We start from the raw sequence: 15,620 nt of genomic DNA on the forward strand, positions 1-15,620 counted from the left end.
GTGTTCAGGCTGCTGATGGTGTAGTGCTGTGAGGAGTTTTTCACTTTGGGCTCTTCAGTAACAAAGTGGCATCATTTAAATGTCACAGACTTCCATATGTAATGTAACTGAGCATGTCCATTTCTTAATGAGCACAGTGAACCAGTCTCACGAAGGTGATTTCCAGCAGGATAATCAGCATAACACAAACAGGGCAACAGTAACAATACTAATAAATGGCTATTTTAATTACACTGGACAACCAAATGCATTTGAAGTGTTTTAGCAGACTTGCTAATTCTCAACACTTGTCCACGAGAAGCTTGGCATAAAATGAAGATAAAATAGATCCATATACACTATTATAAACATTAAAACACATTATAAACACACTAACATTATAATTCTTTACATCAAATTGCTATTGCTAATTAGGTTTTTTGCCCTTCCTTTTAACACATACAACTTAGTGTTGTGCAGGTATTTTGCACATTTTTTTATGTAAAACTTTGTGTTGTGCAAACCCCTTTGCGTACAACATATTTTCTTTTTTGCACATTAAATTTTGTAGGCTAAAATGATGCATTTTTTGAATCAGCACTGTTTATTTTTTGCACAAAAATATTTTAGGCCAGAAAGTTTTTTTCAACATTTTTATTTCATCTCTTTCTCTTTCTCATTCATACTCTCCCCAGTCGTCTCCTTTTGCTTCTCATCCTCATCATCCTTCTGGTTTTCATGCTGTCTCTTTTCTTGATTCTTTTTTTCTTCTCCTCCTTTGGCTTTTCTTCCTCCCCCTCTGTTTCTTCCTCCTTCATCTCCTCTTCATTCATATCCTCCTCCTCATTTTCTTTCATCCTCTCCTCTTTTATCTTCATCTCTCCCTCAACCATCACCTCCTCTTTCTTCTCCTCCTCTTTTATCCTGCTATTTCTCTTTCTCTTCCTTTTCTTCATGTTTTCCTTCTCTTCTGCTTCATTTTCTTTCATCCTCTCTTTTAGCTTCATCTCTTTCTCATTCTTATCCTCCTCCTCCTCTTCATTTTCTTTCAAACTCTTCTCTTGTATCATCATCTCTTCTTTCACCACCTCCTCCCCTTCCTTCTCCTCCTCCTTCATCTTGCTATTCCTCTTTCTCCTCCTCCTCTTCTTAATCTTTTCCTCCTTGTCCTTCTCATCATTCATCCTCATCTCCTCCACCTCCTCCTCCTTGTTCACATGCTCTGTGTTATGTGTCTTCATGTCATCTTTCTCATCCACCTGCAGAACAAAACCAAACTCAAGTCAGTTCACATGTAAGCAGATATCATTCCACTCACTGATCCTGAAACAGACTCTTGATATATTAGTAAAAGCATCAGGAGAACATGCATTAAACAGTTGGTCATCTTTATATACTCACCTTTAGGTCGTCATTCACACAACTCTCTTCATGATTATGAGTGATGACAAGAGCAACCTCTAGACTCTGGTCAGACTCAGATGGGCAGAGAATGTCATCTGTCAATAGAGAAATGATTGCAGTTACACAGTTTACACAGTCATTCATTCTCAAGGCGATGTTAAACTTGGGTGAAGTGTAATTAAAAATACTAATTATTCGTCACATCATAGGTAAAAAAATAGCATTAAATATAATTATTTACCATCAGAGTCTGCAGAGGCAGAGAGCTGCTCCTCAGTCTGGCCAAAGCAGGACATCCTGAAGAATTTTCTGGCAGCTTTGAGGAAATTGGCCACTTTACTCTTTTTCCTCTTTGTTGTACCCTCGTCCTCCTCCATCTCATCTATTAAGAGAAATGATTGTAGTTTACACACTTTTTAGATCTCGACATGTAAATCAAGGAAACTCGTACTCATTTCACAATATAAATATGACTTACAATCATTGCCAATGTCAGGCGTTTGCTTGAACTGCGGCGTCTCTTTCTGCCTTCGGAAGATCTTGTTTTTCCTGGCAGGTTTCAGGAAAGAGGGCAGTTTTAAGCGCCGGTTTTTCTTTGGCTTCTCCATCACAGTTGTACTCGTGATCTCCATATTCAGTTCGTCGTTCGTCATATAGACACCGTTTGTTCGCTCGGACAGAATCAGTGATCGTTCTTGCTACTGTAAACCAACAATGTTAAATGTGTCTGCTGCAGGTACTCTGGTCGGATGTAGAGATTCTATACGCATCATCAGATTTTAAATGTTCTAAAAGTGATCTCTGCCTCAGTGTTTACTTTTAAAAGTGAAATGACTCAGGATAAATGCATGTTAGCAAAGAAGATATGGAATACACTTAAAGAGACTTTGATATTATGTAAAATCAAATATGATCAGCTCAAGAAATCTAAATAATCACAAAAGCTGTTTTAAATGCAATTTATATGTTCAATTAATTAAATGGAGATTTAAATGAAGACAAATTGTTGAGCCTTCCTTTGAAATTTTAGTTTCTTTGCAAATTGTTACCAAAGCTTATAGACAGAACCTGCAGAAATAATAAATAAATAAATAAATAAATAAATAAATGTGCAAATAAACACATAAATAATTAAATAAAAACACAGATTCCTGCATCAATAAAAAAAAAATAAATAAATATGCAAGTAAAAAAATAAATAATTAAAAATTGCCTGCATCAATAAATAAATATGCAAATAATTTAATATATATAAACACACGCAAATTTCTGCATAAATAACTATATAAGTTAATAATAGTGTGGGCAGATAAATAATTAAATCACTTGCACAAACATTTCAAACGTTTATTAATTTGCTTTTGCTTTATGCTTTACATATTCAAATAGCAAAATCTGCTTGTTTTTTATGTTGAATTAATTATAAATTTATTCATCTGGGACGTCACAGCAGAGTGAACCGCCAACTATTCCAGCATATGTTTTCACAGTGGATAACGGCTATACAATTGAAGACAAAATATTAAGCCCTCCTGTGAAATTTAAATTCTTTTGTAAATATTTACAGAGTTTAATGTTTAACAGAGCAAGGACATTTTTCCACAGTATTCCTATCTTATATTTTTTGTGGGGAAAATTTTTTATTTAGTTTGGGTCGAATAAAAAAAAAGTATTTTCATGATCAGTTTAAAATCACTGGGGACAATATTATTGCCCCTTTATTCTTTCCCCCCCGATTGTCTACAATATAACTTTTGTCCAATTATGACTTTAATAGACCATTTTGAGGGATGTAAACAAAAACAATGGTCTTAACATAATTCCCGTTGTACATTTATTATTTTTATTGCTTCTAAGAATCCGAAAAGAGCCACATATTGATAAATAATGTTATGAGAGGTGTTTTAACAGTAAGTTATGATTGAATTGCTCCTTGTTACCGGAAATAGTTGTTATAAAATAGTTTGATAACAAGCAGGAAACGTTCACGGGCCAATGACAAGACCACATTGAAATGGTCTATATAACTTATTAACTCAGCTAAGCCTTAAAACTGCACTTTAGTAAAATAGTATACACTGTCATCATTGCAAAGACAAAAGAGTCTTTCCCAAGTGTTGTTTAGATAATGTGTTTTAAACATTTTAAAACATGATATTTTTAATAACTATACAGTACTTAAATTAACTTTATAATTAATATCAAATCTTATTGCAAGTGAAAGATGTTTAGGTAAGAGTAAATAATAACAAGGAAGGGCGGCGCAGTGTGAAGGCTGTCGCCTCACAGCAAGAGTTTGCATATTCTCCCCGTGTTGGCGTGGGTTTCCCCCACAAGTCCAAAGACATGCGCTATAGGTGAATTGGGTAAGCTAAAATTGTCCGTAGTGTATGCGTGTGTATGAATGTTTCAGTTATGTGTTGCAGCTGGAAGGGCATACGCTGTGTAAAACATCTGCTGGACAAGTTGGCGGTTTATTCCTCTGTGGTGACTCCTGATTAATAAGGGCACTAAGCCGAAAAGAAAATAAATGAATGAATGAAAAAAAAAATTTAAATGGCTGGGAATAATATTTTTAGCCCCTTTTTAGATTGTCTAAAAAACAACTGTTGTCCAATCATGACTTGCTTAATTAATACAACTTAACCTTATTAACTTAACTAAACCTTTAAACTGCACTTTAGTAAAATATTAATCACTTCATAATGAAGACAAGAATTGAGTTATTAAAACTATTGTGTTTTAAAATTATAAATATAGGCTATATTATCTCCATCAAACAACACAGGACTATTTGAAATTAAAAAAAAAAACATATATTAGGAAGGCTTATAATGTTGTCCTTATTGTAGATAAAGGATTCAATAAGAGTTTTCTTTGTGATACTCAAAACCACAAAACTGACATTTGTTCACTTTAAATTAATGTACTGTATTCGTAGTTTAATGTGATCCGCCCTCAGGAGTGTGAATAATATTGCCTGTTAATTGACTAATTCATCTTATTAGCAAGAGTGTATAGATCATTTGTAAAATCATATCTTTAGTTGGCGGCATGGTGGCTCAGTGGTTAGCACTTTTGCCTCACAGCAAGAAGGTTGCTGGTTTGAGTTCCGGCTGGGCCAGTTGGCATTTCTGTGTGAAGTTTGCATGTTCGCCCTATGTTGGCGTGAGTTTTCTTCGGGTGCTCTGGTTTTCCCCACAGTCCAAAGACATGTGCTATAGGTGAATTGGGAGAGCTCAACCAAGAAATATTTGTTTTGAACAATGTAAAATTTTAAGGTCTTTAACACAGGCCAGTGCATGCATATTAAACAGAAACTCGATGGGCTTTTTACTTTCATGGACTTCATGGCAACCATTACTAACTATTAATTTTTTTATTGGGTCAAGTGATAAAATTGAGATGTGAACCATTACTCAAATTTTTTTTTTTATTATTGGACGAATTGTATATTGACGGTTGTTTAAAATAAATATGTTCTGTTTGAATAGAAATGAGATTTTGTCCTGTGATGCAAAGCTGAATTTTTTACGTGATCATTCATAAATGCTCTTCAAGTCCTCATTGATAAACTGACAAAACAAACTGATCTTTTATGAGTATTTTGATCAACTAATTGTGCCCTTGGTAAGTTAGCAATTTGAATTATTCCTCCCAAAATTGAACAAAACCTTTTTTAAAAACACCATAAAAATTTATTTTTGTCTTCTAAAAACAAATAAAAGCTTTGTTTGAGCAATGCTCTGGAGTTTAAGTCCTGTTCGTTAACATTCTCCATAAATGTATATTTCTTGACAGCTCTTATCCCCATTAATCTACAATATATGAGTTTAACTTATTTGGCTAATAGTTGTATTTATTAAATGAATAACTGCATGTATTCTGTCTCATTTTTAGTATTTTCAGTAATTCAGCAAATGTTGTTTGTGACTTGCCGAATTATGCTTTCTATTATTGTCTGGCATCTGTGTGAAAGACATTACATCTATGTGGCTATAAATGACAAAAAAAAAGAGTGCAGCATTATATATATGCTTTAAGATATATATATATATATATATATATATATATATATATTTTTTTTTTTTTTTTTTTTTTTTTTTTAGAGAATACATTTGGACAGAGTAAATCATTAAACATCATTTACTGGCTTTAAAAGTAACTTTGTCTTTCCATACTTTGTCAATCTTTTGTTCACAACAAAACTACTAATACAAAATAAAAAAATGTTTATATTTATGTCATGTAAAAAATAATAGGATAAGTTTTAACCTTGATAATGTTTTTTGAAAAAACAATTATAAATCAATAATTGCAGTTCTAAATATGCTGTAATAATTCACATGAAGAAATAACAAATTAGACAAAGAAAGTGTAAATAATCTTATTAGTATATTACCCAATAACCTGAAATCAAATCTGAGTTTAACCGGACTTCCGGTTATGAGGCGTGCAGGGTAGTCGCATGCTCCGCTTGCTCCCACAGCTTTACTTATAATTATCTTAATAGACATCGTTTTTTTTTCAGTTATTGGGCTAACGACAGTTTTCATAACTTACTGCAGTCAATTTGATCGCGTTACCATGTCAAAGGCTAAAGGAAAGCAATCAGAAAAAGACAAGGAACTTTCGTCAGTATCTAGCATAACTATGGCCGACATTAGCGCGCTCCTGGAGGAACACAGAGAGGGCCTGTCAAGCGATTTTAAGTCCTCGTTTGAGTCCCTCGCTTCAACGTTGGACAGCATTAATTCCACTATTGCCGACCACGGACAACGCATTGGCTCTCTGGAAACAAATGCCACGCTCGTTGACCAGCGGCTGCAGCAGCTGGAAAAAACTTGTTCCGATTTGCAGAAGGATAACGAGCAGCTCAAACTTAAAGTATCTGACCTGGAGGGCCGCAGCAGACGCCAAAACGTACGGATCAATGGCTTACCTGAATCAATCGAGGGTCCCCGCCCAACCGAGTTTTTTTCCAAACTACTTGCGGATGTTTTTGGCACGGATGTCCTTGCTTCACCCCCCGAACTTGATAGAGCACATCGAAGCCTTGCTCCGAAACCAGCTCCAGGAGGAAAACCACGGCCAGTAATCTTACGCTTTCACCGGTTCCAAGTTAAAGACCTGGTTATCCGCGAAGCCCGTAAACGGGGAACCTTGTACTACAAAAGCCACCCGATACGCCTTTTTGATAATTACAGCCCTGACGTTTTGAAACAGCGTGCTGAATACAGAGGTCCGATTGGCGAGCTATACAAGCGGGGGTACAAACCAGCGCTCCTGTACCCAGCGAGACTGCGCATCACTCTGCCTAACGGGGAAAAGTCATGGATCCAGTCCGCCTCGTCGGCTGTGAAATTCGTACAGAACTTGAGTACGAACTTGTAAGCAATTAAACGGAAACCCTTCTCGTTTACATACATATACCTACATATGCCTAGTAGGCTGTCTCTAAAAAGGTGATGTTGACATTATTGTAAATAATTTTGACCCCATTTTTTGTTTGTTTTTGAACTGTGAATTCTGGGATAATTTATAAAAGTACATAATACTTGTTTTTTTTTTGCAATATAATAATGATTATCTATAGAAATAAGTTTGGGGCTTTCTTTTTCTTTGTTTTTTTTTTCAAGCCCTCATCTCTGCTTATATGACTATAGCTTTTGAGATGTCTGAAAGTTCTATTTGTATTTCATTATGCTGTGGAAGCTGCAAGTTAAATATAAGAAAGTTGTGAAGTTTGCAGATCATTGTATCAGAGAATGTTTGTTGCTGTTTATGTTCGTTACAGCAACTGATTTAAATGTTGATTTGTTTAATGTTGTTATTTCTCTTCCTTTTTCTTTTCTTTTTCTCTTTTTTTTTCTTTTGTTTTTGTTTGTTTTGATTTGTTATTCATCATCTCATTTTTGTGTGCTACCGGGGGCACAATTGAAGTGTAAAGCAAATATGTACAGATTCATGATCTCTAAAATGATTTTATGTCAAGTAATGTAAGAACAGTACCAAGTGGTACACTGAGACTCATTAGCTGGAATGTGAAAGGGTTAAATTCGCCAGCAAAATGCAGCAAAGTGTTTGACCACCTGAAATCTTTAAACACTAAAATCGCCTTTTTGCAAGAAACGCACTTAATACCAGCGGACCATCTTAAACTTCGTAAAGGATGGGTGGGCCAGCTTTTTCATTCTTCATTTTCAAATAAGGCAAGAGGCACCGCTATTCTTGTGCACAAGTCAGTACCACTCTCGGTAACTAAAATAATCTCTGACCCCAATGGTCGCTTTATTGTTGTAGTAGGGAAGCTCAATGGCAACAATTTAATTCTTGCTAATGTATATGGCCCAAACTGGGACAACATGGATTTTTTTAGTAAATTCCTGTATTCTCTTCCAGATATAAATTATTGCCAGCTAGGGATGTAACGGTATCAGAATTTCACGGTACGGTAATACCTCGGTATGAATGTCACGGTACGGTATTTATTGAATCATTTACAGGAAAAAAAAAACTTTTGAAAATACTCCAAAAAAGTGCCAAAAGTGTCAATGACATACAAATTAGCCATCTATCTGTTAGCTTTGAAACAGGAACTTCAATTTTAATAACAAAAAAAATATTAAACCATGTAAAAAAAATAAAGTTTCAATTTAGTATTGTTGAAAACTCATCACATTCAACATTTAATCACTCACTTAGATAGAGATGGGTTTAAAGAAAAATTATCATATAATTATAATCTGGTAAAAGCTGGTATCTCTGGGTATTTACAATGTCCCCTGCAACAGAAAAAAACCCTCTCATTTGGGACTGAGGTTTCTGGGACAAGAGAGATATGACTTGGCCCATGTTGACAGCAGTGGGTAACATTGTGCATTGTCTTTCCCCCACTTGAGAAGACAAACCATGAGTGAGATAGAGGTCTCTTTGCGGTACAAGTCAATGTCTGCATCAATCTGAGCAGTGCTGTGTTTCTGCAGTCCCCATGACTGTTATTAGTCGTATTCCCCAACTTGCAGGCACGTGCACACATAGGGCTCAACCTGTGCAGTGCACATGCCCTTTTTAGTCTTGGATAGAAAATGCCCTTCCAAAACGATCAAAAGTGCCCCCGCGACGCGACACAACCTCCGTCCAGTCCAGCCCTTCAGTAGGCGCGCGACAACACCTCTCTTGGTGTTGCGACTTCGGTAATATCGAAAAAATTTAATATTGCGGTATGACGGTATTTACAATACCGTTACATCCCTATTGCCAGCTTATCCTTGGTGGTGATTTTAATTGCTGCCTAGATCCTTTATTGGATCGTTCATCTACCAGGCCCCTTTCTTTGTCTAAGTCATCCCAAGTCATAAAGCTATTTATGGAGCAGCATTCAGTCTCTGATGTATGGCGCTTTTTCAACCCTTGCGATAAACAGTTTTCTTTTTTTTCCCCCGTGCATGGATCTTTTTCACGAATTGACTATTTTCTCATCGACAAGAAACTACTCCCCTTTGTAAAAACCTGTACATATAATCCTATAGTTATTTCAGATCATGCTCCTGTCACAATGGACATATCTTTTCCGGGTAGTCCTTCAACACGTTCACCATGGCGTTTTAACTCACTATTACTCACTGATCCTGACTTTATTCAAACCATTAATAATCGCTTAGATATTTTTCTTTCTACTTATATTACTCCAGATGTGTCCGCATCAACAATTTGGGAGGCTTGTAAGGCTTACCTGCGTGGAGAGATAATATCTTATTCTGCCCACCGTAAGAAGCTCACTGCAGAAAAAAGCACTACCATTTCTAAAGAATTGGCAGATTTGCAATCTAGATGTGTGGATACACCTGACCCTGAACTCAATAAAGATTTACTTATGAAGAAGGCAGAATTTGATATCTTGATGGCCAATAAAGCAACTGAAGCATTACTTAAATCACGTCATAAGTATTATGAGTTTGGAGACAAACCTGGCAAAATTTTAGCCCATCAGATTTGACAATATGCTTCAGCGCAACACATAACACAAATTAACACTGACAATGGTATTTCAATCGACCCTAAAAATATTAATAAACAATTTAAGAATTTCTACTATTCATTATACAAGTCTGAGTGCTCATCTGATGAAGCTCAATTAGATAACTTCTTTCAGTCCCTTAACATTCCCTCAATCGACTCTGAAACCTCTTCCAGGTTGGATGTGCCCTTTTCAGTAGAAGAAGTTAAAAAGGCATTGTCAGCTATGCAGAATGGGAAATGCCCTGGGCCCGATGGATTTCCTACTGAGTTTTTCAAGGCCTTTGCTGATAAGCTTTCTCCACTACTCTTAAATATGTTTAATGACTCCTTAGAATCTGGCACACTGCCTCTCACTCTTAGACAGGCCACAATTTCTCTTATTTTAAAGAAAGGAAAGGATCCCCTTTCCTGCAGTAATTATCGCCCCATTTCCCTGTTATGTGTGGATGTTAAAATCCTAGCTAAGATGCTGTCAAAGCGTTTAGAAGATATTTTGCCCTCAATTGTCTCCGCCGATCAAACAGGGTTTGTAAAGGGGTAGACATTCTTTCCACAATATTAGACGTTTATTTGATATTTTATACTCTCCCTTACTTCAAAATACCCAGAATTGGTTATTTCAATGGATGGAAAAGGCTTTTGATCGGGTGGAGTGGCCTTATTTATTTTACTCATTAAAAAAATTTGTATTTGGAAGTAAGTTTATGTCATGGATTAAACTTCTTTATGCCCTCCCCCTGGCCCGTGTCCGTACTAATAATGATTATTCTGATTATTTCCCTTTGGAGCGTGGCACTTGTCAGGATTGTCCACTCTCACCCCTACTGTTTGCCATTGCTATTGAGCCACTGGCGATAGCTCTCAGGTCCAGCCACATGAAGGAAATTATTGGAGGAGACTTAGTGCACAAACTGTCCCTTTATGCAGATGATCTTTTTCTTTTCGTTTCTGACCCGGACCGATCTATACCTTGTGTGTTGAACCTGCTGAAGGAATTTGGGCTAGTTTCAGGATATAAACTAAATTTTCATAAAAGTGAACTTTTGCCTATAAATTCTGCAGCTGAAGCATACCAACTTTCTAAACTCCTATTCAAAATATCACTTGATAATTTTACATATTTGGGCATATGTACAACCAAGAATTACTCAAATCTGTGTAAAAGTAATTTCTCTTTTTTGATGGATAGAGTGTCTGAAGATTTTCATCGTTGGTCTCTGCTGCCCCTATCACTTGCTGGTAAGATAAATTGTATTAAAATGAACATACTGCCCAAGTTTCTTTATCTTTTTCAATGCATACCAATTTTTATTCCAAAACATTTCTTTAATTCTCTTGATAGTGCCATCTCTCATTTTATCTGGAATGGAAAAACTCCTAGAATTCGAAAAGGCATATTACAAAAAAATAAGGAGTTGGGTGGATTAGCATTACCAAATTTCCTGTTTTATTACTGGTCTGCAAATATCCGCAACATGCTATTCTGGCAACTTTCTAATGCTGAACCTCCTGCTTGGTTAAGGATTGAGGAGGCTTCATGTGGCACTCCCTCACTCACTTCTCTTTTATGCCTACCCATGCCATTTTCACCATCACAGTATTCTAAAAATATTATAGTTAAAAATTGTCTTAAGATCTGGGTTCAGCTCAGACGTCACTTCAATTTACAGATCACACCTCTTCTATGTCCTGTTCACTCTAACCCTATTTTTCCTCCCTCGCTTAATGATAAGGCTTTTGTAACATGGGTGAGATGTGGAATTGTTTCTATCAAAGACCTCTACATTGATAATATTTTTGCGTCATTTGAACAACTAACTCAAAAGTATAGTCTACCAAAGTCACAACTTTTCAGATATTTTCAGATTCGGGATTTTGTGCGTAAATACTTTCCCGGTTTCCCTACTATACCACCATCTACCCTGATCGATACCATCTCTAATATTAATCCCGGTCAAAATGGAGCCATCTCTAAAATATACAACTCCTTGCTCACGTCTCATACTTCTACATCTGATAATTTGCGTTTTATTTGGGCTAGGGATCTTAACATAGACATAAAAGAAGATATTTGGTCAACAATTTTACAAAAGGTCCGTACATCATCTGTATGTGCTCGCCATGGGATTTTACAGTGCAAAGTAGTTCACAGAGTTCACTGGTCTAAGTGTAAACTGGCTCGCATGTTCCCTGCTATTGATCCAACCTGTGACAAATGTCATGCTGAACCTGCAAATCTAGTTCACATGTTTTGGACCTGTCCAGCTTTGTTTTCTTTTTGGGAGTCTGTTTTCGATTCATTTTCAGCAATTACATCTATTAATATTGCTCCTTCTCCGTTAATTGGCCTGTTTGGAGTTCTTCCCCCTGACTGTGAGTTACCATTTTATTTTTCTGAATTAATAGCTTTTCTGTCATTATTAGCTAGGCGGTGCATCTTGTTGCAGTGGAAGTCTCCTCAACCCCCATCCCATACTCGGTGGATTAAAGATGCCTTATTTTTTGTTAAATTAGAAAAAATTAAACATAGTCTTCAAGGTTCAGTGGTCAAATTTTCTAATATTTGGTTGCCTTTTTTGGAACATGTTAAATCTCTGAGACTTGAGGCAATTACTGTGGAGTGAATGGTTGCCATTCTTGCATTGTTGTTTTGATCTGTGCTTCCAGTTGAGTATTAGTGCTGCTGATATAGCACGAACATACAACTTTTTTCTTGACATAAAACCACAAGTTAAGAATGTGCCACCCCCCAGCCTATTTAGTTTAATACATTTTCCCTTTTTTTTCTCGCTTTTTTTTTTAAAATTTATTTTCTATTTTTTTCAGTTTGTTTATTTTATTTTATTTTATTATTACTGTTTATTTTACTTAATACACCATGCTGTCAACCTCAACGTCTCGTACAGACCTGTTTATATGCTCAATTTGAAAATTGATTTATGCACATCATATAGTGTTTATGCATGTCATATACTGTGTCGCACAATATGAGGGTTATAGTGTGGTTTTATTTATTAATTTTTATCAATGTTGTACTGTTATATATATATTTTTTTCTGTTTGTACTGTTATTGTCTCTTTTTACTTTGTTTGTTAACTGTCAAAAAAAATCTAATAAACAAATCTTAAAAAAAAAAAAAAAATCTGAGTTTAACCCATTCTCAACTACTCATGAATTCCTTATGCATGTCCGTCTAGTGCGTTTACACTGAATAACAATAAAGAAGTGTTCTGTCAACTTCAACAAGTTAAAATGAGTTAACGATGATGTACCCCTCCAAGTAAAGTCATGACATGGTAATACATTAACAGCTGAGTTCATGCTGGTTGCATTTAGCTTAAACTTAAATGCTAATTAATACATAATTTGCAACATGAAACACGTATTTAAGGTAGTCGTTGTTCACACATGAACTCTTGTGACTCATGTTGTAATTAAAATTAGTTCATGATTAACTTATCATTAGTTCATAATAAAGTAGTTTAGTTTACATATTAATATGTCATTATTTATGTGCTGTCATTGTAAAGTGTTCAACCCAGGCTCATTTTGAAAACGTATCTCTATATACATTTCTGGAGAATGCCAAATATGTCCCAGGAGCTACGTTTGTTTTTTTTTTTGTTTTTTTTTTTGTTTTTTTTTTGTTTTCATGAATCTACAAGAAGCCGCTGTTTATGCTATTTAAAATCTCAAATTTCTCTCGTGAGTGCCATTAGTGCCTGCTGTTCTTGCCAAAACCCACCTTAGGCCACTGTCGACTGACTGTTTGACTGACTGACCGATCAACTGACCCACCCTCCTCCTTCCCTAAACCCAACCAATTGTATTGATTGATCCACCCACCCACTTCCCTAAACCCAACCAACAATTTACAAAAGCCGTTAATAAAAAAAATAGAAAAGCCGTCATCTTGATTTTTACCTGTTACCACAACTGGGGTGGAGTGACAGGAGACAACAGGAGGTAAGATCCAATATGCAGTTTATTCAATGTCAGGCAAGCAGTGGTCATCAGGTGCAAACGGGTATATTTAGGCAGTCCAGAATCATAAACGTAAAACAAGCAAAAGGTCGAAAGGCAGGCGGCTAAACAGGATAACTAGGAATGCAAAGCTAGGGTCTAAACACGGATAAACAAGACAGGGAGAAACGCTTCGTAATGTCACACTGGGAAAACAAGACTCGGCCCACTGGTAGCGTGAGAGAGTGGCTTATGAATGGAGTGAAATCAGTCTGTGAACAAGGTCCAGCTGGTGTTTGCAATCAGGATAGATGACTGAACAGACGTGCGTGTTTGGGAGCAGTGCATGTATGAAAATGTAGTCCTGGGAAAAGCAGAAATGTAGTTTAGAGAGTTCGTGTGAAAACCAGCGATCCTGGAAAGCGATCGCTGGTTGTGTGACATAGCCCCCCCTCTAGGAGTGGATTCCAGACACTCCACTATGTTCAGGCGGGAGGCGGAGCGGAGGCGGAACAGGGGGAGGGATGGAGGGCCAGGACCATGCAGCTGGGGCGTCCCTGGGGCGTGGAGCTGCGGAGGGCCTGGAGACTGGAGCTGCGGAAGACCCGGAGAGTGGAGCTGCAGTGGTCCTGGATCGTGTGGCAGTGAAGGACCTGGAGTACCGCGAGGAGCCGGCAGGGTTGGAGGCTTGTAGGGAGCCGGCAGGGCGAGGAGCCAGGCTGGGATCGGCAAGGCGAGGAGTCTGGATGACGCCGGCTGGGTGAGCTGTCTGGATGGCACTGACAGGACGAGGAGCTGTGGCCGTTCGGGAAGCTCAGGCGGCAGCGGACACTCGGAAAGCTCAGGCGGCGACGGCGGCCACTCGGGAAGCTCAGGCGGCGACCACTCGGGAAGCTCAGGTGGCGGCGGCCACTCGTGAAGCTCAGGCGGCGGCGGCGACCACTCGGGAAGCTCAGGCGGCGGCGGCCACTCGGGAAGCTCCAGCGGTGGCGGCGGCCGTTCGGCAAGCTCATGCAGCGGTGGCTCTGGCTGAGGCGCTGGCTGCGGCGTCGTCTCTGTCGCTGGCTGCTGCGTCGGCTCTGGCTGAGGCGCTGGCTGCGACGTCGGCTCTGGCTGAGGCGCTGACTTCAGCATCGGTTCTTGCAGCGGCGGTGGCAGCTCTGGCGGTGGCAGCTCTGGCAGTGGCAGTGACTCTGGCAGCTCTAGAGGATCCGCGGCAGTACTGGACGGTCTGGCAGCTCTGGAGGATCTGGCAGCACTCGACGGTCTGGCAGCACTGGAGGGTCTGGTAGCTCTGGAGGATCTGGCAGCTCTGGGGGATCTGGCAGCACTGGACGGTCTGGCAGCTCTGGAGATGGCCTTTCAGGAGCAGGAACATACTTTGAACTGGAAGCCATCTTGTAAGCTGGCTGACTGGGAGCGGCCATCTTGTGAGCTGGCTGTGGACAATGGGTCGCAAGCCCCGTAGCCAGCGGGTCTTGCTCTCTACAGCCCCCCCCCAAAAGATTATTTGGATTTTCGTCCCTCTCGCCAACGGTGAAGGAAGATCCACTCATTTGAAGAGCCAGATAAATAAATTGTGCTAACGTCCAGTGGGGATTGTGCAGTGGCATGTAGGAGTACAGTGGTTCAGCAAGTCCTCCGCGAAAGAAAATCATTAAACATAACTCACTCATGGATGTCAGATGTGACAGTTCAATGAATTCCTCCACGTACTCCTCAATTGACCGGGCATCCTGACGGAGGCGCATGATTTGAATACCCGCTGGATCCATGTTCTGGCCGAGTCTTCTGTTACCACGACTGGGGTGGAGTGACAAGAGACAACAGGAGGTAAGATCCAATATGCAGTTTATTCAATGTCAGGCAAGCAGTGGTCATCAGGTGCAAACGGGTATATTTAGGCAGTCCAGAATCATAAACGTAAAACAAGCAAAAGGTCGAAAGGCAGGCGGCTAAACAGTATAACTAGGAATGCAAAGCTAGGGTCTAAACACGGATAAACAAGACAGGGAGAAACGCTTCGTAATGTCACACTGGGAAAACAAGACTCGGCCCACTGGTAGCGTGAGAGAGTGGCTTATGAATGGAGTGAAATCAGTCTGTGAACAAGGTCCAGCTGGTGTTTGCAATCAGGATAGATGACTGAACAGAGGTGCGTGTTTGGGAGCAGTGCATGTATGAAAATGTAGTCCTGGGAAAATCGGAAATGTAGTTTAGAGAGTTTGTGTGAAAACCAGCGATCCTGGAA

The 15,620-nt window shown here is 38.6% G+C and overlaps 3 protein-coding genes across 3 annotated transcripts in view; 2 read left to right on the plus strand and 1 right to left on the minus strand.

The window, feature by feature from the left end:
- Window positions 1–15,620, plus strand: part of LOC147846911 (uncharacterized) — a 405,197-nt gene that overhangs the window by 163,017 nt on the left and 226,560 nt on the right. The gene's annotated exons all lie outside the window — the stretch shown is intronic.
- The window catches only part of LOC147846914 (uncharacterized), a 49,813-nt gene that overhangs the window by 12,757 nt on the left and 21,436 nt on the right, over window positions 1–15,620 (plus strand). The window lies entirely within an intron of this gene.
- Window positions 616–3,895, minus strand: LOC137495268 (uncharacterized). The gene is made up of 4 exons (XM_087237350.1): window positions 1,862–3,895; window positions 1,625–1,765; window positions 1,381–1,478; window positions 616–1,238 (listed from the first exon to the last, which is right to left on the minus strand). The coding sequence occupies exons 1-4, from the start codon at window positions 2,034–2,036 to the stop codon at window positions 660–662; spliced, it is 993 nt and encodes a 330-aa protein (XP_087093476.1). The 5' UTR covers window positions 2,037–3,895; the 3' UTR covers window positions 616–659.

The sequence above is a fragment of the Danio rerio genome, chromosome 1 (genome assembly GCF_052040795.2).
Source record: "Danio rerio strain M-AB ecotype USA chromosome 1, GRCz13ab, whole genome shotgun sequence".
Taxonomy (NCBI): Eukaryota; Metazoa; Chordata; class Actinopteri; order Cypriniformes; family Danionidae; genus Danio; species Danio rerio.

Bases quoted from the DNA above. Each gene is read 5' to 3' on its own strand.
- LOC137495268 (XM_087237350.1), bottom strand. From the start codon at position 2,036: ATGACGAACGACGAACTGAATATGGAGATCACGAGTACAACTGTGATG. The intron at 1,479-1,624 runs GTAAATAATTAT...CTCTATTGACAG, and splicing joins TGCCTCTGCAGACTCTGATG to ATGACATTCTCTGCCCATCT. The intron at 1,239-1,380 runs GTGAGTATATAA...TTTGTTCTGCAG, and splicing joins GTGTGAATGACGACCTAAAG to GTGGATGAGAAAGATGACAT.